The sequence below is a fragment of the Astyanax mexicanus genome, unplaced genomic scaffold (assembly GCF_023375975.1).
Source record: "Astyanax mexicanus isolate ESR-SI-001 unplaced genomic scaffold, AstMex3_surface scaffold_41, whole genome shotgun sequence".
NCBI classification, from domain to species: domain Eukaryota; kingdom Metazoa; phylum Chordata; class Actinopteri; order Characiformes; family Acestrorhamphidae; genus Astyanax; species Astyanax mexicanus.
This window is the reverse complement of record NW_026040051.1, coordinates 1,008,204-1,034,479: the sequence shown is the minus strand read 5'-3', so window position 1 is coordinate 1,034,479 and position 26,276 is coordinate 1,008,204. Positions and strand designations below refer to the sequence as shown.

At 39.1% G+C, this 26,276-nt stretch overlaps 1 protein-coding gene across 1 annotated transcript; it reads left to right on the top strand.

Moving 5' to 3' along the window:
• Nucleotides 1-1,292: 1,292 nt before the first annotated feature.
• LOC125794537 (uncharacterized) lies at nucleotides 1,293-26,066 on the top strand. The gene is made up of 5 exons (XM_049473608.1): nucleotides 1,293-1,377; nucleotides 24,793-25,136; nucleotides 25,247-25,430; nucleotides 25,526-25,603; nucleotides 26,010-26,066. Exons 2-5 carry the CDS (start codon nucleotides 24,793-24,795, stop codon nucleotides 26,064-26,066), a joined length of 663 nt encoding a protein of 220 aa, XP_049329565.1. The 5' UTR covers nucleotides 1,293-1,377.
• The last annotated feature ends 210 nt before the right edge of the window (nucleotides 26,067-26,276 follow it).

Here is a 26,276-nt window from a genome sequence, read left to right as displayed (position 1 = left end):
ATTATATTACTCTGTTCTAAAACCTTTGGCGTCCGTGTGAGCAAACTGGACTTATTAGACTGTTTTACCTTCGAATAGAACCCCCCGGGGCTGGTATCTGTCCCGAAGTACGAGAGTTGACCGCGTTGTAAAAAATGTGCTGAAGGCTGTTTACTTTTGCGTCGAGGCAACTCGTTGCCCACAGAGTACCCTGCGCGAGTGGCCTGAGCTGCGAGGCGGGTTTATACTTTGCGTCCTCCGTGCCTCTGCAGTCTAAACTGCAAGGCGGGAAAATGTGGGCAGCTCAGCGGACCAGTCACAGCTGCCGCTGTCCGTGTCGCTGAGCCTGCGTGTCGGACAGTCTAAATGCAATTAATATGTATCCTCCATGGTAACTTGGCTCATGTGATTTAGCCTATAGGCAACAAATAAGTAAAACTAGAATTGTATTATTGTGATGTAAAGTAAACACTTACCAAATGGCAGGGTTGATAGAAGAGCAGTATCAGAGGAAAAGCAGCAGGTGAAAATGTGGTCAAAAAAATGGCTAAAAAATAAGTCTGCCTCACCAACAGCAAGCTGGGAAAAGGGCGGGCTTAAATGCAAAAAAAAGTTTTTTTTCTGTTAAATAACTTAAAAAGTTAAGTCAATCAGTTCAAAAACTTAAAATGTTTAGTTTATTAAACTAAAAACTATTAACACGTTTAAATATGTGCTGAAATGAGTACAATATACTTACATTTGACAGTAATGGACTAAAACTTAATAATTTATGTACATTGAATATACATTTTTAATTAGAAATAAAATCCGGGCTTACAGTGTACACTGCCGACTGCTTGTTCTCCGTTGCTGATCAAGGATCAAGAAACTCCGGTGAGTAAAGTTTACCTATAGCACTAATATAGATTATGATGCTATCCTTAAACTGGTGTCTAGCTAAACAGAAAGTTAACTAGGGTTAACTAATATGTATTTCTCGGTATAAGTAGGTTATAAGGGCGACTAGACGGGCAGATGGACACATTTTGTGCTTTCTAATAAATTTGTTTTACTGAGTTAGGGGATTTGTTTACCAAAGCGTCTATGTTTACCAAATTGTATATTTTAAGTTTTTGAATAAGGGTAAATAATAGGTATTTCTCTGTATACGTAGGTTTATAAGGGCTACTAGACGGTCAGATGGACACATTTTGCACTTTGTAAGACCTTTGGTTAGGGAGTTAGGAGGTGTGTTTACCAAGAAGCTCTGGTATAAGTAGAAGCACACTTCTTAACTAGTTCACTTCTTTCCCTACAGACTGCTGAATCTCCGCTGCTGATCCAGGAACACACCGCTGAAGCTCTACACTGCCGACTGCTTGTTCTCCGTTGCCGATCAAGGATCAAGAATCTCCGGTGAGTAAAGTTTACCTATAGCACTAATATAGATTATGATGCTACCTAAACAGAAAATGCAGAATAAATGAAGCTGAATTGACCAGGCAAGTTGAAACGTCAAAATGCAACTTACCTTGTGTAACTATGATTAAAGCTAGTTAAAACAAGCAAGTTTTTTTAAGTGTACACCATAGAAAGCAGGTTGACTCAAGGTATAGATTGACATTAAGTAACCTAATGTGTGTTTCAAAAGATGTTGTTGTCATGAGTTTCGGTTAACTTATATATTTATTTTTTGATTGGCACGTGCGTAAAATACACTTACTCCACCTACTCCAAAGCGCTGGATAGCACAATTTATGGTAACACTTTACTTGGATGGTCCACTTTATGGCCCTGTTGATGCTCAACTGACATTCAACTAACATTTAATAGACATGGTGTCTGGGATCGCCAAAGTGTTTTTTTTTTGCCATTTTTAGCCAAACTATAAGCCCAATCTTCACCAAATACATACCTATGTGTTCAGGGTGATGAGCCACACCAAATGACACCAAAAGTTTTGACCCAAAATATTGCTGTAAATAGATAGGGCAAGGTGTTTTTTCCCCCAGAAGCAAAGGGTTAATAACCAATTTAGTCGGTCATTTGGTGCGGCACGGCACGCTGACCCACCAGGACAAGTTTGGTGCCGGTGAGACTTTTGGTTTCGCCAAAAAAAAAAAAAAAACACTTTGGTGATCCAAGACACTTTGGCGATACATACCCTAACGATTAGGGCTTCTCTTCTGAAGCTGGTAGAATAGAGAAAAATGTTGATTATGATAGAGGGTGCACCCCTGATACCTGCTGAGCAGTTTTTGAAGCTTTTTCCTGTTTTTGACACTTTGGGACTGCAAAAATACAGTTTTGGGACCCCCACACCTACAGAGTACCAGACATGTCATGGGTTTGCATTTTAGGTCCTTAAAACGTGTTTCTAAAGTTTTTTTTTATGTTTAGGACTAAGTATCACCAAAGTGTGTGGGATCGCCAAAGTGTTTTTTTGCCATTTTTAGCCAAACTATAAGCCCATTCTTCACCAAATACATACCTATGTGTTCAGGGTGATGAGCCGCACCAAATGACACCAAAAGTTTTGACCCAAAATATTGCTGTAAGAAGATAGGGCAAGGTGTTTTTTTCCTCCAGAAGCAAAGGGTTAATAACCAAATCAGTCGGTCATTTGGTGCAGCTCGGCACGCTGACCCACCAGGACAAGTTTGGTGCCGGTGAGACTTTTGGTTTCGCCAAAAGTAAAAAAAAAAACACTTTGGCGATCCAAGACCCTTTGGCGATACATACCCTAACGATTAGGGCTTCTCTTCTGAAGCTGGTCGAATAGAGAAAAATGTCGATTATGATAGAGGGTGCACTTCTGATGCCTGCTGAGCAGTTTTTGAAGCTTTTTCCTGTTTTTGACACTTTGGGACTGCGAATACACTTTGGGACCCCCACACCTACAGAGTACCAGACATGTCATGGGTTTGCATTTTAGGTCCTTAAAACGTGTTTCTAAAGTTTTTTTTTATGTTTAGGACTAAGTATCACCAAAGTGTGTGGGATCGCCAAAGTGGTTTTTTGCCATTTTTAGCCAACTACTACTACCGAGATTTCCATAGAACCCCCGGAAATTTCATCCTCTGTAATCCACTTGTAAATGCAGGAGGCTCTCAGACTTAGACCCAGCAAGACCGTTGTTTGGTTTCATATTGAAATAAAGCTTTCTTTCCAGCGGGGGGCGCTGCGCGCCCAAACTCCAGATATGCGTTAGAGGGGCTCCCCTTAGACAGACCAATGAGGTATCGTTGGATGCGTCTCGGGCAGTGGAGTCCAGTGAGACACAAATTTGTTTCGTAGGATGCCCCCTTGTGGAGAAACAAGCAATTAACTCCCTGCATCTCTCTGTCTGACGTAGTTCTGTAGGTGTGACCTACATGGGACCTACATAATTGTAATCAGCATCCCTTAGAATGGGGGGTAGCCAAAATCTGGAGTCAATTTGACCTAGGGAACCCCGTGAAAAGTCGAGTGTCATTCTCCTCATAGCTCCCCATTCAAAATGTAACGAAAAAATACCCCGAGTTCTCCAAAACCTAAGTCCAAAATGAATGGGGCTTCTATGGCAGCCACAATTTCCGGTCAACCTAGACAGACCACTGAGGTACCGTTGGATGCGTCTTGAGCAGTGGAGTCCAGTGAGACACAAATCTGTTTCGTAGGATGCCCCCTGGTGGAGAAACAAGCAATTTACTCCCTGCATCTCTCTGTCTGACGTAGTTCTGTAGGTGTGACCTACATGGGATCTACGTAGTTGTGATCGGCATCCCTTAGAATGGGGGGGGTAGCCAAAATCTGGAGTCAATTTGACCTAGGGAACCCAGTGAAAAGTCGAGTGTCATTCTCCTCATAGCTCCCCATTCAAAATGTAACGAAAAAATACCCCGAGTTCTCGAAAACCTAAGTCCAAAATGAATGGGTCTTCTATGGCAGCCACAATTTCCGGTCAACCTAGACAGACCACTGAGGTACCGTTGGATGCGTCTTGGGCAGTGGAGTCCAGTGAGACACAAATCTGTTTCGTAGGATGCCCCCTGGTGGAGAAACAAGCAATTAACTCCCTGCATCTCTCTGTCTGACGTAGTTCTGTAGGTGTGACCTACATGGGACCTACGTAGTTGTGATCGGCATCCCTTAGAATGGGGGGTAGCCAAAATCTGGAGTCAATTTGACCTAGGGAACCCCGTGAAAAGTCGAGTGTCATTCTCCTCATAGCTCCCCATTCAAAATGTAACGAAAAAATACCCAGAGTTCTCGAAAACTTAAGTCCAAAATGAATGGGGCTTCTATGGCAGCCACAATTTCCGGTCAACCTAGACAGACCACTGAGGTACCGTTGGATGCGTCTTGGGCAGTGGAGTCCAGTGAGACACAAATTTGTTTCGTAGGATGCCCCCTGGTGGAACAACAAGCAATTTACTCCCTGCATCTCTCTGTCTGACGTAGTTCCGTAGGTGTGACCTACATGGGACCTACATAATTGTAATCAGCATCCCTTAGAATGGGGGGGTAGCCAAAATCTGGAGTCAATTTGACCTAGGGAACCCCGTGAAAAGTCGAGTGTCATTCTCCTGATAGCTCCCCATTCAAAATGTAACGAAAAAATACCCCGAGTTCTCGAAAACCTAAGTCCAAAATGAATGGGGCTTCTATGGCAGCCACAATTTCCGGTCAACTTAGACAGACCAATGAGGTACCGTTGGATGCGTCTTGGGCAGTGGAGTCCAGTGAGACACAAATCTGTTTCGTAGGATGCCCCCTGGTGGAGAAACAAGCAATTAACTCCCTGCATCTCTCTGTCTGACGTAGTTCTGTAGGTGTGACCTACATGGGACCTACGTAGTTGTGATCGGCATCCCTTAGAATGGGGGGGTAGCCAAAATCTGGAGTCAATTTGACCTAGGGAACCCCGTGAAAAGTCGAGTGTCATTCTCCTCATAGCTCCCCATTCAAAATGTAACGAAAAAATACCCCGAGTTCTCGAAAACCTAAGTCCAAAATGAATGGGGCTTCTATGGCAGCCACAATTTCTGGTAAACTTAGACAGACCAATGAGGTATCGTTGGATGCGTCTCGGGCAGTGGAGTCCAGTGAGACACAAATTTGTTTCGTAGGATGCCCCCTGGTGGAGAAACAAGCAATTAACTCCCTGCATCTCTCTGTCTGACGTAGTTCTGTAGGTGTGACCTACATGGGACCTACATAGTTGTGATCGGCATCCCTTAGAATGGGGGGGGTAGCCAAAATCTGGAGTCAATTTGACCTAGGGAACCCCGTGAAAAGTCGAGTGTCATTCTCCTCATAGCTCCCCATTCAAAATGTAACGAAAAAATAACCCGAGTTCTCGAAAACCTAAGTCCAAAATGAATGGGGCTTCTATGGCAGCCACAATTTCCGGTCAACCTAGACAGACCAATGAGGTACCGTTGGATGCGTCTTGGGCAGTGGAGTCCAGTGAGACACAAATCTGCTTCGTAGGATGCCCCCTGGTGGAGAAACAAGCAATTAACTCCCTGCATCTCTCTGTCTGACGTAGTTCTGTAGGTGTGACCTACATGGGACCTACATAATTGTGATCAGCATCCCTTAGAATGGGGGGGTAGCCAAAATCTGGAGTCAATTTGACATAGGGAACCCCGTGAAAAGTCGAGTGTCATTCTCCTCATAGCTCCCCATTCAAAATGTAACGAAAAAATACCCCGAGTTCTCCAAAACCTAAGTCCAAAATAAATGGGGCTTCTATGGCAGCCCCTAGGTCAAAGTATGCTTTGAGTCTTTTTCACTTAAGAGTGCCAGGCATGTCATGGGTTGGCCATTGTAGGGTTCTGGCAACACTTTGGGACTCCCTCCACACTTTGTTGATCCATTACCTTACATGTCCCAATGTGTCATGATTTTTCATTTTTAGGGTTCTGGCAACACTTTGGGACTCCCTCCACACTTTGGTGATCCAGTACCTTACATGTCCCAATGTGTCATGATTTTTCATTTCTAGGGCTCTGGCAACACTTTGGGACTCCCTCCACACTTTGGGGCTCTATCACGTTACATGTCCCAATGTGTCATGATTTTTCATTTCTAGGGCTCTGGAAACACTTTGGGACTCCCTCCACACTTTGGGGCTCTATCACGTTACATGTCCCAATGTGTCATGATTTTTCATTTCTAGGGCTCTGGCAACACTTTGGGACTCCCTCCACACTTTGGGGCTCTATCACGTTACATGTCCCAATGTGTCATGATTTTTCATTTCTAGGGCTCTGGCAACACTTTGGGACTCCCTCCACACTTTGGGGCTCTATCACGTTACATGTCCCAATGTGTCATGATTTTTCATTTCTAGGGCTCTGGCAACACTTTGGGACTCCCTCCACACTTTGGGGCTCTATCACGTTACATGTCCCAATGTGTCATGATTTTTCATTTCTAGGGTTCTGGAAACACTTTGGGACTCCAAAAATACACTTTGGGACTTCGAATACACTTTGGGACCCCCACACCTACAGAGTACCAGACATGTCATGGGTTTGCACTTTAGTGTTCTGCCAATGAGAGGTCGTGTATACTCCTGTCCTAATGTGTCATGGCCCTGCCCCACGGTGACGTCACATGACACTTTGGTGATCCAATCCTAAAAGGTCCGGAAATGTCATGTGTTTGCATTTTAGGTCCTTAAAGCGTGTTTCTTAAGTTTTTTTCATGTTTAAGACTAATATCACCAAAGTGTCTGGGATCGCCAAAGTGTTTTTTTGCCATTTTTAGCCAAACTATAAGCCCAATCTTCACCAAATACATACCTATGTGTTCATGGTGACGAGCCGCACCATATGACACCAAAAGTTTTAACCCAAAATATTGCTGTAAGAAGATAGGGCAAGGTGTGTTTTAATCACCAAATCAGTCGGTCATTTGGTGCGGCACGGCACGCTGACCCACCAGGACAAGTTTGGTGCCGGTGAGACTTTTGGTTTCGCCAAAAGTAAAAAAAAAACACTTTGGCGATCCAAGACACTTTGGCGATACGTACCCTAACGATTAGGGCTTCTCTTCTGAAGTTGGTAGAATAGAGAAAAATGTCGATTATGCATTATGCATCTCTCTGTCTGACGTAGTCCAAAATGAATGGGGCTTCTATGGCAGCCACAATTTCCGGTCAACCTAGACAGACCAATGAGGTACCGTTGGATGCGTCTTGGGCAGTGGAGTCCAGTGAGACACAAATTTGTTTCGTAGGATGCCCCCTGGTGGAGAAACAAGCAATTAACTCCCTGCATCTCTCTGTCTGACGTAGTTCCGTAGGTGTGACCTACATGGGACCTACATAATTGTGATCAGCATCCCTTAGAATGGGGGGGTAGCCAAAATCTGGAGTCAATTTGACATAGGGAACCCCGTGAAAAGTCGAGTGTCATTCTCCTCATAGCTCCCCATTCAAAATGTAACAAAAAATACCCCGAGTTCTCCAAAACCTAAGTCCAAAATAAATGGGGCTTCTATGGCAGCCCCTAGGTCAAAGTATGCTTTGAGTCTTTTTCACTTAAGAGTGCCAGGCATGTCATGGGTTGGCCATTGTAGGGTTCTGGCAACACTTTGGGACTCCCTCCACACTTTGGTGATCCATTACCTTACATGTCCCAATGTGTCATGATTTTTCATTTTTAGGGTTCTGGCAACACTTTGGGACTCCCTCCACACTTTGGTGATCCAGTACCTTACATGTCCCAATGTGTCATGATTTTTCATTTCTAGGGCTCTGGCTACACTTTGGGACTCCCTCCACACTTTGGGGCTCTATCACGTTACATGTCCCAATGTGTCATGATTTTTCATTTCTAGGGCTCTGGCAACACTTTGGGACTCCCTCCACACTTTGGGGCTCTATCACATTACATGTCCCAATGTGTCATGATTTTTCATTTCTAGGGCTCTAGCAACACTTTGGGACTCCCTCCACACTTTGGGGCTCTATCACGTTACATGTCCCAATGTGTCATGATTTTTCATTTCTAGGGTTCTGGCAACACTTTGGGACTCCCTCCACACTTTGGGGCTCTATCACGTTACATGTCCCAATGTGTCATGATTTTTCATTTCTAGGGCTCTGGCAACACTTTGGGACTCCCTCCACACTTTGGTGATCCATTACCTTACATGTCCCAATGTGTCATGATTTTTCATTTCTAGGTTTCTGGCAACACTTTGGGACTCCCTCCACACTTTGGTGGTCTAGCACGTTACATGTCCCAAAGTGTCATGATTTTTCATTGCTAGGGTTCTGGCAACACTGTGGGACTCCCTCCACACTTTGGTGATCCATTACCTTACATGTCCCAAAGTGTCATGATTTTTCATTTCTAGGGCTCTGGCAACACTTTGTTATATATATATATATATATATATATATATATATATATATATATATATATATATATATATATATATATATATGTGTGTGTTTAGGACTAAGGATCACGAAAGCGTGGCGGATCTCCAAAGTGCTTTTTTGTCATTTTTGGCTAAACCTTAAGTCCTATTTTCACCAAACCTATACCTATGTGTTGGGAACGGCAAGCCGCACCAGATGACACATTTTTTGACCAAAAGTATTTACTGTAAGGAGATAAGGCCCAGTTGTTTTTTTACAGAAAGCGAAGGGTTAATCCACTAATTCGTTGGTCACTTGGTCCGGCTCGGCGTGCCGACCCACCCCAACAAGTTTGGTAGCGGTCAGACTTACGGCTTAGCCAAAAAATGCAAAAAAGCGCTTTGGAGATCCGACACGCTTTGGTGATAAAAGCCCTAACCAGATGATTTTACACTTAAAAAAGCTTTTTAATTGCAAAAAAGTGAAATGTGTGGAACAAGATTTTTTTTTTCTAATTTTTTTGAAGCCTGAGTGTAGGCCCGAAAATCCCTTTTTTGCTCCCATGAGGGCTAGGAAGGTCACGAAATTTGGTTTGCATATTGTATTCATCATTCTGAAAAACATATCCAAATTTGGTGAGTTTGTTTTGGCAATTTTTATTTATTTATATGTTTAGGACTAAGGATCACGAAAGCGTGGCGGATCTCCAAATTGCTTTTTTGTCATTTTTGGCTAAACCTTAAGTCCTATTTTCACCAAACCTATACCTATGTGTTGGGGACGGCAAGCCGCACCATATGCCACAAATTTTTTGACCAAAAGTATTTACCGTAAGGAGATAGGGCCCAGTTGTTTTTTTACGGAAAGCGAAGGGTTATTAATTCATTGGAGTAAATGTGACATAGGGCTTTGGACGTGGGAGGGGCCTGCGAGGGAGGGGGAGGGGCTAGGGCCGCAGGACCACTGCAGGCCACAAGGGGGCGGTCGTGTGCTTCACATATCCGAAGCACTTGTCCCTACCACCTAAAGAAAGGAGAGAAGAAAAAGTGTCCTGAAAGACGACCTGCAGCCTTTCAGAAATGGTATATCAAAGGAGCTGATGCTGAACACGGTGCAGCGAGGTGTGGGAACACATTACCAGGTTATCGGGCACAAGCTCTACCGAGAACAGGACTGCATGTTCCCGGCAAGGTGCAGTGGAGTGGAGCATTTTATCCTGGAAGTGATTGGACGTGAGAGATAAATTTGAAGGGGCTGAACGTTAATTTTAATTAGTTGCTTTTGTTTTCTTATTTTTCAGACTAAAAGCCTCTCACCAACCAAAAAGGCGGCGGTGCGCAGGTACATGTGCCACTCGGAGGCAGTAGCCTCCAAGTTTTATGTGCCACTTAGCACCGAGGAGGCCCGGATGAAGAGGAGGAAGAGGATGTACAGGAGGAAGAGTAGGTACAGGAGGAAGAGGACAGTGAAGAAGAGGAAGAAGAGGAAGAAGAAGGCCCAGAAGAACCAGAAGAAAAAGAAGAGGCCGACCGCCACTCCGGAGAGGCCATTCTCAGTTCTCCACGCTATAAAACATACAGCAAAAGACATTTTAAAATATTAAGGGATGGGAATTTTCTTTTTTGTGCAGTACATTGCTTTAATTTTTTTTTGTTGCTTTTACATAGTTTTCATTGTTTTTGAATAGAAACCTTTTATATTGTGTAGTATTTTTAAAGAATGAAAACTTAATGCTTGCTTTTATTTGTTTTCCCCATTGTTTATTATTATTATTATATTTAATTTTATTTTGTTTAGTCTTTTTTTTTGCTTCTTTTTCTATTTATTTTTTATTTCTGTATTTTATTTATTTATTTTTTAACATTGTTTTCCTATTTATATTTGGTTTTCCTTCTGTAGTTTCTTAAAAAAAAGAATGCTTGCTTTTATTACATTTAATTGTCCTCTGTTCATTTATTGTTGTTGTTTTTTAATAAAGTCGCTGCTTGAATTATTTTTCCGCTTGTTTATTGTGCATACTTTATTGCATCTTTCTGAAAATAAGCAATTTTATAGTGTTATTAAAACACAGACAAGCATGCTATTAGAAAATGTAACAGGTTACTAGCAATCAAAACAACTAGCTAAGTTAGCCGATTTTGTCAATGAATGTTTTATATTACAACACAAACCTATTGCCTACATCTCAGTCAAACCTAGAATCTCCTAGGTATTTAGTTCGCTAACCAGATATATTAATATTCAAATTCCACAAAAACGTTACATCTCAGTCAAACCTAGAATCTCCTAGGCACCCCAAACCCAAAAAGTATAAAATATATTTGTAAAGTATAAAGTTCATTAAACTATTGTTGCTTGTTATAACCGTGGTTTCGTACAATGAGCAGTCGGCCAAGTTGACTTTTATTTTGAAGCATGTGAAAAAAAACTGTGGTGACGTCGTTTCCGGGACTCAGGGACGAGCTAGGTGTCGTAGAAGAGGTCGACTGACAAATGATATCTGCGGCCTGACGCTGTTGTATGGAAGCCCATTCCCGCCACCTAAAAAAAAAAATAATCCAGCAAAATGTTTTTTTTATTATTATTAAGTAAACTGCTATCTCAATATTTTGAGATACTAAGTCAATATTTTGAGATACTATCTCAATATTTTGAGATACTAAGTCAATATTTTGAGATACTATCTCAATATTTTGAGATACTAAGTCAATATTTTGAGATACTAAGTCAATATTTTGAGATACTAAGTCAATATTTTGAGATACTATCTCAATATTTTGAGACACTAAGTCAATATTTTGAGATAGTATCTCAATATTTTGAGATACTATCTCAATATTTTGAGATACTAAGTCAATATTTTGAGATACTAAGTCAATATTTTGAGATATTATCTCAATATTTTGAGATACTAAGTCAATATTTTGAGATAGTATCTCAATATTTTGAGATACTAAGTCAATATTTTGAGATACTAAGTCAATATTTTGAGATACTAAGTCAATATTTTGAGATAGTATCTCAATATTTTGAGATACTATCTCAATATTTTGAGATACTAAGTCAATATTTTGAGATACTAAGTCAATATTTTGAGATACTATCTCAATATTTTGAGATAGTATCTCAATATTTTGAGATACTAAGTCAATATTTTGAGATACTAAGTCAATATTTTGAGATACTAAGTCAATATTTTGAGATACTATCTCAATATTTTGAGATACTAAGTCAATATTTTGAGATACTAAGTCAATATTTTGAGATACTAAGTCAATATTTTGAGATAGCAAGTGTGTTTGCTTTTGTAAAGAAAAAAAAAAAACGTTTTTTTTCCTCCAGTGAAGCCTACTACCATATATAACATACAGCATAGTCGGAGCCACAGCCACACTCTTTAACACGCTAAAATAGTCCAGTGTGTTATTAAATGAATCTCAGCAACCAGTCACATCTGAATCGGATCTCCGTCTGCATACATGTGAGTTTGGTGGCAATTTTAGCACAGTATTTGTGCTGGGTCATGGGCATTAAAAAGCACGATTGGCATGCATAGAGAGCAAAGTTATTGTTGTGTTAACTAGCTGACTAGCAATAGCTAACTAGCTATAGTTAACTACGTTACCTTACAATGCGCTAGAAGCCTCTTTATTTACTGCTTCCTGCCATTGTCAGTCTTTTTTTACATTATCACTTTATAACAAGCTGGTATAAACAGCTGGTATTGCTATCCTGAAGTATAATCCTGTGCTTTTGTTACTATTATTGCCTTACAGTTCTGAATTATATTGGCTCAACGTTGTGTGCTTACTAATGGTGGTTTTCCAGTTTGCCAAATGTCGCCCTGAAACATAAAGCTTATTACGCTTCTGACAGAGACTAAAGGAGCCTGCAGGTTAGTCAGCAACACACATGCAAACATAAGCTTAGCATAAACATAAACCTACAGATGCAGTTTGTCCAAATGTTGTGTTCTTGTAATGAATGCCTTTAGTTACTTCATGCACAAACAGCTTGCCCCTGTAGAGAAGCACTGCCAAGAAATAGGACTTTCTGGAGCAGATAAATGAACATGCACAGGTACAGGTAACACCCCAGTATTGAGGTTTTTTTTCTGGAATGAGTGAGCCCCGTCCAATATTTTTGAGCATCACCCAACATCTTGTCCTCACTAAATTTGGATTTTTTTTGTACAACCCATTGAATGAAACCTGTTAGTCTACACTTTAATAACATCTCACTTGTTTCGTTTCAAATCCAGTGTTGTGGCATGCAGAGCCCAAATCACTAAGATTGTGTGATTTGTATCTTCATTACATTACTTTCACTAACCAACTTTACCTAACATAAAGGTGTGTTTGCAGTCCTCTGATTTTACAGACTGTAGTCCAACTGTTTATTTGTATTTTTGTTACCCTTCCTTTTCTTTATTAATTCATGGTCAGGTGCACCACAGAGTAGGTAGAGTCAGATCTTAAGGTTTGATGTGTAGTTTGGTTGGTCATAAAGAGTAAGTGTGACCTCATGTTTTATTACAGCCTAGCTGAAGCACACATGGTCAGTTGTTTGAAGACTGACCAACCAACCAGTCTTTTATCTGTGGTCACAAGATTCTTACCCAGGACACTGCTCACAGGATTCTGTAGATTGACTATTTTCCATCCAGCAGTGACACGTTGGTGTTTCAAAACGCAAGCAGCACTGCCGCGTCTTATCCACTCTTACCAGCACAACACACTAACACTATGCCAGGGTCACTGCAGGGCTGTGAATGTAATGGTCCTGTGCATTTAAGGGCAGAGTGAGAGATGGATAATAAAGTATACAGAGAATCAGAAGGATTACAGTCTGCAATTATAGAACTACAAAGTATCTTATATGATCAATGAAGCTGATAAGATTAATGTATGTCACTGTACTGGGTGTCCTAGAAAAGTGTTTATATTTTGTCCGTAAGTGCCTGTTTATTTACTGCTTTTCTCCAATAGAACTTTTGCAAAATTAGAATAAACCTGTATTAACTCTATAATAATATAGTCTGTATAAATTATAGTAAAATACAATTAAAAAGTACAATAAACTTTTAAGGAATATTTAACCTCATTGCACCTCAGCCATATGCGTTTTGTTTTTGTTCTCACACCACTAGGTGGCAGAATGTGTGTGAACGTGTGTGTGAATTATTTTTGATTTATCACAGTCAAATTAGTTCACTACTTTTTTTTACTCTGATTAATCACCTTTCTTGATGCGCTTTGGCTAAGGTGTCATTAACAGTTCTGGTTCAAATTGAGTGAATGAGGCACACCACAACAGCACTATTCAGAACCCTTAATGGGGCAATTTCTAACTGCACAATACAAAAAAAGAGGTGGCATTAAACGCTGAGCATTTAGACAAGGTTTTCAGACTTAATGTTCATCTTCCAGTTCAAATCGGAAATAAGTGAAAATATATTTTTTCTGCAATTCGAAGGGACTGTTAATCAATTGTTTTATTCAGGGTATTTGGTATTAGAATGACCTAAATATGTCTAGTGCATAATATGTCCCATCTGAAATTTATTTTTATGTCTGTTATTCATTCTTTGAATTACTGCTCTGCTAAAATTCAATTGCAGTGCACATTTCTAAAAAGCTTACCTAGCAAGAAGTGATCGACTAGATACAGTTATATTAATTAATCTCATTTTTTTTAGTCACCTGACAGCATGAAACTCATATTTATATTTAACAAAACTTTAATATTTATTTTGTTGTAGTAGTACATTCTTAAAATTAATATAAATTTTCATATCACCAACAATATCATTATTGCAAAAATACAGTGAAATATTGAGATATTATTAGATATTATTGATGTTATAGGTGTATGTATTATTATATGTATATTATATATTTATATGGCAATAGCACCATGCGTTGCAGGACACCCTGTTACATGTTGGGTCTCTGATGTGTTATTATTGTAGCGTGTCATATAGCACTGGATAATATTGACGATTAACTAAATAAATAATTTATGGAAGAGTGCTCACTTCCCATCATCATAGCTAATCTGCTACCCAAGGTTTATATGTGTTTATAATGCATGTATATTACTAGTGTATTTACTTTATAATTTGTAATCACAGAATGGATGACCTCAGTCAGTTCCTGAGAGAAAGAAAGGTTCCTGAGGAAACAATATGGACAATGGAGCAGGAAAAGGTACTTAAATTTAACACAAGAACATTTGTTGATCTATTAAAGAAATTAACTCAATGGTTTATTGTGCCATCAGGAAATTCTAAATAAATGTTAGTATCTCAAAATGTCATCAGCAGTGAATAGGTTGTTTAACTAAAATAACACTCCCATAACAATTTCTCTCTTATTTAGATTGATAGAAGCACTATAGTGTTGATGACCGATGAGCAGCTGAAGACTTATTTACCATCATATGGTGATCGTCTAGCAGTAATGGGATTTTGTAGGCGAAGTGAAGGTAACCACAATGAAACTCGGAAATCAAGACTTTTTGATCGGCTGAGAAACAGATTATCCAGAAGAAAACTTTCCAATGATGGAGATCAGAATACAGAGCACAGTGGTCAACCCTCTCAAAAAAGGAATGCTCTGAAGACCATGAGAAAAGTAGAAATAGGATGGATGACCTATGATAACGAAAATCAAAATTTCAGGCAGGTGAGGACAAAGCGTGGAGGTGGAACAAGAAAAGTTGAAGTTTCAAAGGATGCACAGAAGAAAGATTTGATAGAGCAAGCGGTCAATCTCTTCTTTCCAGATGGGAAAAGTCTTCTGGGGCCCATAACAGATTTTGAGCTTGATCTCAAGGATTACCAAGAGTTGACATTTGATGGCATAACCACAGTTGGACAACTGTACAGTGACACAAAACTCTCTCTTCTGCGGTTTTACCTGACCACAAAGCAAAAAAGAAGTGACACTCCAAACAGTCAGAGCACAGATTTGGCTCCTGCTTTGGAGAAACCAGAAAGCTCTCAGAATTCCTCTTCTGCTTCTTCTTTTTATGTTGCTTCAGCCTCATCAGCAAGTGTTGAAACAGTCAGCTCAGAAGTGATATTTTTTGCAAGCACTGTCAATGATGGGGGTTTTTCACTGTATTCGACTGAGGATGTGTGCAGTGTCATTGAAGATGTTTCAGAGGAGAGCAACATTGTTTTTATGGGAGACCTCTCTGAACATGAGCATCAGAATCTGGATGAGACACTGCCTGTTTCACTACAAAATATGCCATCCAGTGAGAGAACAAAGAGAATATTGGTTGTCCACAGAGGACAGGTTCTGCCAGAGCTCATACAACATTTCTGTGAAGATGGAATTCAAGATGTTGATGTCAGAATCCAGCTTGTACTTCCAAATGGAGCACTTGAGAAGGCATATGATGATGGGGGAGTTGTGAGAGATTGTCTCTCAGAATTCTGGAATGAGTTCTATGACCAATGTACTATGGGAAATATATTTAGAGTTCCTTTCCTTCGTCATGATTATGGACAGCAGCACTGGGAGAGTGTAGGGCGAATAATTGAATATGGATGGGCAAGGGAGAAGTATCTTCCTGTGAAGATTGCACCAGTTGTGTTAGAACAGGCTGCCTTTGGATGTGTGAAGAGCGATGTAGTGGATAATTTCCTCAAATACATGTCTGAATCAGAGCGTGCAGTGTTGGAAACATGGCGATCAGATTTTAACAGCACTGACCAAGAAGAATTGATTGAGATCTTGGATAACCACAGCTGCAGGAGAGCACCAACAGCGAGCAATGTAAACGAAATCCTCCAAGAACTTGCACACAAAACACTAATCCAGGAACCTGCCTACGTAATAAAACAGTGGGCAAAAATTCTCAGTCCAGTTCGGCATAACTTTGAAGACCTCCTAACAGTATATGGCACCTTGCAGCCAACTGGGAGAAAGATTTTGAAGTCACTTGCCTTCCCAGACACAATGGATGACCGCCAGAAAGAGATTCAGAGGCACCTTACCATCTACTTGAGGAATGCTGATCCCCATCATCTGTGCTTGTTCCTCCGATTCTGCACAGGTTCTGATCTGTTTCTGGGGAAGACGATCACCATTGATTTCACACAAATTCAAGGATTCCAGAGGAGACCTGTGGCACACACATGTGGTTGTGTACTGGAACTGTCAGAACATTACGACAGCTACCCAGACTTCAGCTCTGAGATGAATAAAGTCTTGGAATCTAATGTATGGGTGATGGACATTGTATAAAATAGTCCACAAAATTACAGTGTTTTCTATAATACTGCCATCAGTGTTTTTGTGGGGAGGGCAGTTTGTCCTTTAAGCTCATGTGCTGTCATTTTGTATAAATGAAAAATGAAAATATCATTACCAGATATTGAAGTATTGAAAATTTTCTGGTTATGATTGTTGTGAAAACTCTGTTACACTCCTTTAGGTTATGTCAGGTTTCAACATTCCTCTTACACTGAATGTTTGTTCATAACAAAATATTTGGCCCTCGGGGTACATGTTTTCTGAAAATGTTGAGAAATTCACCAAATGCCAATGGTTTGACATGCCTTACATGTCACTTGTCTTAATATCTGTTCCCATTGAATCTGCTTCTGCATTTTTTATTGAGTGTTTTAAGAAAAAAGTGTTCGTTTGTTACCATGAATTCTTTGGTGCACACATTTGCCTACTAAATGTGGGGAGGTCAATTTGTTCTATGAGCTAATATGCTGTCATTTTGTACAGATGACAATCTCATTACCATATTTTGAAGTATTGAAAATGTTCTGTTTATGCTCATTGTGAATATTCTGTTACACTCCTTTAGGTTATGTCAGGTTTTAACATTCCTTTTACACTGAATGTTTGTTCATAAAAAAAAAATGGCCCTTTGGGTACATGTTTTCTGACTATGTTGAGATATTCATCAAATGGCAATTGTGTGACATGCATGGCTTAAATGTTACTTGTCATATTGCCTGTTTCCATTGAATCTGCTTCCATGTTTTCTTATTTGTGTATTTCAAGAAAAAAAAGTGTTCGCCTGTTACCATGAATTCTATGGTGCACGCATTTTCCTAATAAACGTTACCTTTTTTAACATTGTGTTTTGGTCGCCTTTTCAAAGTTTTACTTGAAGGTCTTAACAAATTTTATTCCCATCTGTAAAATTGTATTTCCATTTATAATGTATTGTTTGTGAAATCAGTATATTGTTGACAATTAGTACAGGCTTCCAGACATATATTTCTTATATAATTATTTCTATATAAAAACACTTCTGATAAAGGTATTATTTCCTAGGGGTAATTGTGGAGATGTGGTTGCTTGGTCCAGTGTTTTAGGCAAAAAGCAGGAATAAGCAGAGATTATAGGTAATTTTGCATGATTACAGAGGCACAGAGATAAGTTTGGGTAATATTACAAATGCTCAGGTATAGATGATGTTATTATCAGTGCTGACAGTAAAAAAAAATTAAAACCTTACAAGGGGGCCTCCATTTTCACACTGACCATTGGCCACTAGGGTATTACTAATGCAAGCTATGCAGTAAATACAAGCAAGTAATGGAGTACACCCTATGTGGTACGTTTGAGAAAAAATTGTAATAAACTGGCAACTCAGAATGTAGCCGTTTTATTAGAAAATGCACAAATAAACAGTATAGGTAAATGCATTAAATGTACCAAAGGTTAATCATCATCAATGGCAATACACTATATTGTCAAAAGTATTTGCTTACCCATCCAAATCATTGAACTCAGGTTACAATCACTTACATGGTGACAGGTGTATAAAACCAAGCACCTACACATGCAGACTGCTTCTACAAACAGCATCATATGCTAGGAACAGTACTGTTTATTCCTCCAATCCATCATGAAGCATCTGACGAAGTCTCAAATAAAGGTCAGTAATTTCAAAAACATCATCAGACATTGACAGGTTGTGCTCAGCCATAAGTTCTACACAAATGTCAAACACGTCTTCATCACAGGGATAGTCCTTAAAGCAACAGTCCGCCCTGCAAATCTCTACCTTGGTTTGGTCACTTGGCTGAAGATAAGTCTGTGCCCCATACAGGTTAGGAACCGCATACATTATAGAAGGCCGGCCATTGGGAGCCCGGGGATTGTTGGTTGTTCTGATGCGATGGTCATTCCAGGCGAATGCGATTTCATTAACCTCTTACTGCAGAAGCGCCCTCTAGCCCGCCGGCGGGCCCGTTCTGACTATGTAAATTAGAACGCTTAAAAGCGTCAAATATTCTAAACATACCGACCAACTAACCAACTCATATTCATTAGTACTACTTTAACTACCTGCATGCAAATTTACAGCCATCTACATGAAACCAGTCGCCAGAAATCGCCAACTGAAAACAGCCTGTTTTTTCACATTGTTTACACGAGAAACACGCCTCCCCAACAAAATAGCCTTATAAAATAATATTAGTGTATAAAATAACATCATATTATATTATTGAAAATTCACTTACTATCACAGCATCCACAATACAGCACTGAACCGCAGGTAAAATATCCATAAAGTCCTTTATTTGCCTGCTCACGGCTCCTCAAAAACATGCGTTTAGTTTCAGCGCAGCCGCAACGTCATATTCTCAAGCTCCCAGCGACTACACAATGGAATATTTTCCGTAAAGTTGTACGTGAATACAAAGCTAAGGGTGTCCTCTTCTAGATTCAGTGGTTTTTATTGGTCTACAATCCACTACTTTTCTTGAGTGATCGTCTTTTGAACCAATGGCGTGAGCGCTGGATCGCGCTGGTGTTCAGGGCTGTCCAATCAAATCAGATCATAGGCTTTTTCCAGCGTCACAAAAGTGATTGACACCTATTTCAACCAATAGTCCACCCTTAGACGAAAACACTGATACGTAATTTGCCCTGATTGGTCTCCGAATGGCTGGGGGAGGGGCATGCCAAACCGTCACCAAGTCACAAAAAAAACACCCCTCTCCAAACGCTAAAACTCCTTAGCGCACACAGCGCGCAAACATGTGATTTTATGTGTCATTTCATCAAAAAAATATTAATATTACCCTGAGATGGACTCACATTAATTTATTTTATCACAAAGAAACAAAAAAATATTAAAATGTTGTTTTATAGAGACAGATTCACCTCTGTATCAGACTGGGGCGCTCTGGAGAGGTTTTTAAGCCTTTGGTGACGCCTGGTGGACACCTTATATATAATGCAGTATAAAATTCCATGCTGTCAAAATAATGTTTTCAAATTTTGTACTTTGTTTGACAAGACCCTAATAAACCAGGAAATGTAGAGAATGATTAGCTAATAATCACCAACATCCATACACACACTATAAACTCAAAATATAATAGGCGCTTTTTGTTTTTTTTACATTTTCCTCTGCATTTAATGTTCTCAAATAGATCCTAAATAATGAAAATTACCTCTTGAAAGTGAATTACTGTTTTGTCCCAAGTGTCTACTTCAGTTTAAGCCCTGACTGGTCATTGTGCTATATGTAAAACTTAAGATATCCAGTGTGATAGCATAGTAGTGCAAATCGCATGAAAATGAGCAAAAACATGGATCAGCAGTAAGCTCCTCCTAAACAATAGACAAGAGAAAATGTTGGTTAACTCTTACCAATATGGCAACAATGTTTTTCTTATCAAATTTGTTGAACATTGACATCATTTTTTAGTGTGTGTGTGTGTCGTTTGTCTAATTCCATGTCTTCCAGATGCAGTCTGTATTTTTGAAGTGTTCTTAGTGGAACATCAGTTCTAAAGCCAAATTATTTCTAGGGAAGTTACATTTATTTTTCACAAGTGAAAGCATAGATGCAAAATGCAGCTGTATACTGTATACAACGAATCTGCAAGTGTATTTATTTATCTAGTGGCAAGGAGACCTGTCACCATTCACTGCTGTGAAAAAAAATTCTCCCTTACAGATTTATTTTGTTTTTGCTCTGCTGTCAAATTTACATTTTTCAGATTAGCAAACAAATTTTTTAATCAGACAAATATAACCTGAGTAAATATAAAAAGTACCTTTTATATGATGTTGTAATTTCAAGGCAAGGTTTATTTAATAACAGATATTATACACATCAGAAATTCACAGTCCTTTTAATAATAAAATGGATGACATAGAGGGAAAAAACTATCCAATAATAAAAAAAAACACTGATTGTTATGGGTTTAGTTGTGTAATGTGCGCAATTTGTTGGGTGTAAAACAGTATTTTATAATTTGCTAAATTAAGCTGCTATTTATTTAATTCTATTTTCTGGTACATTAAATCATTAAATAATGAAATATAATCTCTGCTAAAAATCAACTGCATTTATTTTTAGCAGGGATTAAAAAATAGATTACACAGTTTAGAAAAAAAATCTCTGCTGATAGGAAATATTTAGACCGTACCTGTATTATACTTAGGAAGCAAAACTGGATCAGGGATTTGTCAATGAAGCCGTCGTCAAAATAGCCATCTGCTTTCAGCTGATCAAAGTGATCCATCCAGAACTGAGTGCATTCACTCCGCAAAGTACACCACCAACGTTCAATTCTTTGATTGCCAGTGCTTGGACCTAAAGTGACGCACTCTGACGCGTTTTCCTCCACACTGTGCAGAAACACCTGCATCGTTGCAACATGTGTATTCTCTGTCCCGTGGTCCAATCTGACTTTTTGGGGAAATCCATTATTTTCAGCCACCGCATTAATATAATAACCAGCGATAACACGAGGGTCGCTGTTGGTCTTGTATGCTTCTAACCACATGATTTTTCTTGAAAAGCCGTCTATGCAACCATTGATACAAATACCATAAGGTTTTAGTTTGTCATACCCATCTATATGCCATACGTAGTTTGGCCCACGACTGCTATACACACGTCGCCTCAAACGGTTGCGCGCCCGAAGATCTACCCCAGTTCCGTCCATCAGTCGCATCAGCTGTCGAACAGTTTCTCTGTCTGTTATTATCCCAGCCATCCAGCATTTTTGGTGCATCCATCTGTAGCCGTGTTGTTTTCCGGACGTTTGCAGCTGTTGGTCAATGAAGGATGCCACTTCAGCTATATCTGTTTTGTATTTCCTCCGCCAAAGCTTTTTCTTCTGTAGCTTTCTCTCCAATGTCCGGAGGCTTATTTTGATATTGTGTGATTCCTCTAAAAGCAGCAATATTTCATGATTTGTGAATCCACGTCTGAAGTAGTCCCCAATAATAGTATCCATTTTGCGTCTTTGTCTCACCTGCCACTGTCTCTGTACAGTCTACTAGTATCTCAAAATATTGACTTAGTATCTCAAAATATTGAGATAGTATCTCAAAATATTGACTTAGTATCTCAAAATATTGACTTAGTATCTCAAAATATTGAGAAACTATCTCAAAATATTGACTTAGTATCTCAAAATATTGAGATAGTATCTCAAAATATTGAGATAGTATCTCAAAATATTGAGATACTATCTCAAAATATTGACTTAGTATCTCAAAATATTGAGATAGTATCTCAAAATATTGAGATACTATCTCAAAATATTGACTTAGTATCTCAAAATATTGACTTAGTATCTCAAAATATTGACTTAGTATCTCAAAATATTGAGATACTATCTCAAAATATTGACTTAGTATCTCAAAATATTGAGATACTATCTCAAAATATTGACTTAGTATCTCAAAATATTGAGATAGTATCTCAAAATATTGACTTAGTATCTCAAAATATTGACTTAGTATCTCAAAATATTGACTTAGTATCTCAAAATATTGAGATAGTATCTCAAAATATTGAGATAGTATCTCAAAATATTGACTTAGTATCTCAAAATATTGACTTAGTATCTCAAAATATTGACTTAGTATCTCAAAATATTGAGATAGTATCTCAAAATATTGACTTAGTATCTCAAAATATTGACTTAGTATCTCAAAATATTGACTTAGTATCTCAAAATATTGAGATAGCAGTTTACTTAATAATAATAAAAAAACATTTTGCTGGATTATTTATTTTTTTTAGGTGGCGGGAATGGGCTTCCATACTGTTGGCTGAAAACCGAGAATATATTTAGAATATATTCTTTCCTCCTCAAATTTTTTCAAGCACTAGTGGGATAAAACTGTGGATTATAGGAGACTGGATTGACTCTTAAGTTTGGACGCGTTTTGAAGGTAAGAGCTTGGGCTAGCGCTGAGGGGTGTTGAGGGGGATGTGGGGTTTCCCGCCGCGGTAAACAAACAGTTTTTAACTGTAAACATGCGCTTCGACGCGCTTTTTCAGCTCTAATTCAGTAAAACAGAGCACAGTTTCGGAATCAGGAGAGCCAACCGATTAGAATGGTGTATAACATGACCGCATTCGATCAAATATGAACGAACTATAAACGCAAATATGAGAGTTATGTATTCTTATATTCATAACCAAGGCATATTTCGCCCTAAATGTTTATTTTCTGAAAGGAGATACTGCTAAATAGGCTAAATAACTGAAAAAGCAGATATTCTAAGCTTTAAAATTATATATTGTTTGTCTATAATGAGCCTATAAGTGTTCATAACTATTCATAAACACATCCATATATTATTTTTCATTTCTGGCCCGCCGGCGGGCCAGGGCGTGTTAAGAGGTTAACCTCTTAAGCTCCAAGCCTATTTTGACCATTTTCCGCCTGAAATTACATACTCACATTTGAAGGCTTATCGCTCTAATATTAAATAATTCAGAGTCAAATCTATGAATTAATATTACTTAAAAGCCTTTACACAATTCATTTAAGACACTTTAATTATTCAATTGAACATGTAATGGCCAAAATATGGTAAAAAAACAAAACAGGAACATTTTAGGCGCTTTTCAGATTTTCTATTTTTATTTTTTTTCAGACATATAAAATGAACTATTTATATGGATGAAGGGTTTTACTAGCTAACATCGTAAAATTTGTCCGATATAGCCATACAATTTTGGTGATTTTAGGACTTACTGTGGCCGAGATATTTAGCTTTATTTGCGTCAGTGCGTTTATAAGGGCCAGCGTTTGGTTAGAGAGTTAGGAGGTGTGTTAACAAAAGTGTATATTTCATGTTTTTGAATTAAAACTAATTTTGTCTTTTAAAAAGATTAAAACCCAATCTTACAAATTTTAGAGTACCTCCCTCCTCCATCATCAACCTCGTAAGGACACTTTAGGGACCCATCAGCTATTCACCTAGGTATTTCTCGGTATAAGTAGGTTTATTAGGGCGACTAGACAGACAGATTGACACATTTTGGGCTTTCTAAAACCTGTGGTTGGGGAGTTAGGGTATTCATTCACCAAATGGTCTCTGTTCACAAAAGAGTATATTTTAAGTTTTTGAATAATGGTAAATAATATGTATTTCTCGGTATGTTTATAAGGTTTATAAGGGCGACTAGACGGACAGATTGACACATTTTGGCATTTCTAAAACCTTTGGTTGGGGAGTTAGGAGGTGTGTTAACCAAGAAGCTCTGGTGAGTAAAATTTACCTGCTGATAGATAGCACTGATAGATTATGATGCTATCCTTAAACTGGTGTGTATCTAAGCAGAAAATGCAGAATAAATGTAGCTGAATTGACCGGGGCAAGTTAAAACGTCAAAATGCAAGTTACCTTATTAGTTACCTCTTAATTTCAACAGTTGCATTCATTTGTATGTTTATAGATGTATAACAACCTGCTGTAGAATTATTTGTATATTATATAAGTAGTAGTCATTAACGAAAACTTGTAATTTTAAAGAAATTTTGTCTTTTAAAAATCTTAAAACCCAATCTTACAAATTTTAGAGTACCTCCCTCCTCCATCAGCAGCCTCGTAAGGACACTTTAGGGACCCATCAGCTATTCACATGTTAAGCACTTGAGGTGTGAACACGCCCCCCGTTATACAGGTATAAGTAGAAGCACACTTCTTCACTAGTTCACTTCTTTCCCTACAGACTGGAGGAACAGACTGCTGAATCTCCGCTGCTGATCCAGGAACACACCGCTGAAGCTACACTGCCGACTACTTGTTCTCCGTTGCTGATCAAGGATCAAGAATCTCCGGTGAGTAAAATTTACCTATAGCACTAATATAGATTATGATGCTACCTAAACAGAAAATGCAGAATAAATGAAGCTGAATTGACCAGGCAAGTTGAAACGTCAAAATGCAAGTTACCTTGTGTAACTATGATTAAAGCTAGTTAAAACAAGCAAGTTTTTTTAAGTGTACACCATAGAAAGCAGGTTGACTCAAGGTATGGATTGACATTAAGTAACCTAATGTGTGTTTCAAAAGATGTTGTTGTCATGAGTTTCGGTTAACTTATATATTTATTTTTTGATTGGTACGTGCGTAAAATACACTTACTCCACCTACTCCAAAGCGCTGGATAGCACAATTTATTTGTCCTATGTTTAAAAATGTGCTCATTTATTTCAGATGGCTCCCTGTCCAGTTTGCCAGAAGGTGCTGTCCTCCATCTCTGCGCACCTTTCCACAGTACATCATGTGGAAAACGTAGAGGAGAAGAAGATCCTGATTCAGCTGGCGAATCAGAAAGTGTCGATCCTGACATCTCCGTGTCCTGTTCCGGGATGTGGGTATCAGAAGTCTCGTCTTGACCGCCATCTGACCAGCTGCCATCGGGACCTGTCCGACCAGGCCAGGGATAGATACATACAGACGGCACAGAGGATCAAAGCCATTACTCTCCTGAGAGAGTTGAGGGCCAGCAGTCCGAACGTGCCCATGGCCACTCGCTTGGACTTGGCTGCTGCTGACGAGTGAGTGGCACTTTCTAAATAGCACTGTTAGTTAAAAGTTCATATTTATTTTCATGTCTCTATTCTAATGTGTTTTTTTTTCCTGTCTTTCATGTTTATCTCTCTGATAGATCTTCAACGCACGACTACGACCGAGTACTCGAGTCAGCGAAACCTGGCGTCCTCGATATCAGTCGTAGACTGAGAATGGGACAACAGGTGGAAGAGAGTCTGCAGACACTGTTCCGGTACGTCTGTGAGGCGATACTGCTGAAGGAGCATCAACTGGCAGAGAGTGCTGTGCTGAACTTCAAGGTAGCTTTTCTTGCTGTCCTTAATGCCTTGCATTTCTCTCAAATGTTTTATAAAGACAAACTGGCTAATGAAGATATAATTTTTCACCCATACAGGTAGAGCATTGGGTTTCTCGAACCCCATCAACCAGTGGCATTTTCCTTGAACACTTTGACATCAGCCTGACTCCTGTCGTTCGTAATCTGACGACTCTTAAGTCCTCCCTTAAAGGGAAGCCTTGGGCTAGCTTAAAATAGACTCTTTAAAAGTTATCTAGTCATGCATCACTACAAAGCTTTAAATTCAAAAGAAAGAAGATAAAAACAGACGAGTGCCTTGAGTCAAAGAAAGGAGAAGACGGAGTTCTTCGAAGTTCTAAGTTAATCTTTTATTGTCTTGAAATCAGCCAGGTTCAGTCAGAAGGATTCAGTCTTCTGATAATACAGAGGAATGCACACACTTTTATACAGTATTTGGGTGAACAAAGGTGGGGGCTTTTGGTTCCACCTTTCCTTCTCCTGCCCAGCTTTTCCCGTGGGAGCTTGGGCCTCTTGAGACACCTGGTATGATAAGCATATTTCTTATCTGTCTCCCCCTCAGTTCACAGCAGCCTGGTACAGACTGGGCCTTACTGAGGAAGAGCAGACAGAGTTTTAACTGAACTCAATGAACTCGCTCATATATGGCCAAATGTACTAATATATGGGTATTATAACATATATTGATCCCTAATATCTTAATTAGGGCCCCACACTCCCCCCTTCCGTGGGATTTAATCCCACGGATCAACGATGGTATGATTAAGTTATTTGCTGTTATCTAGTAAATAAAGATCAAGTTTTGAACTAAGTTTTAACATTTTTAAGG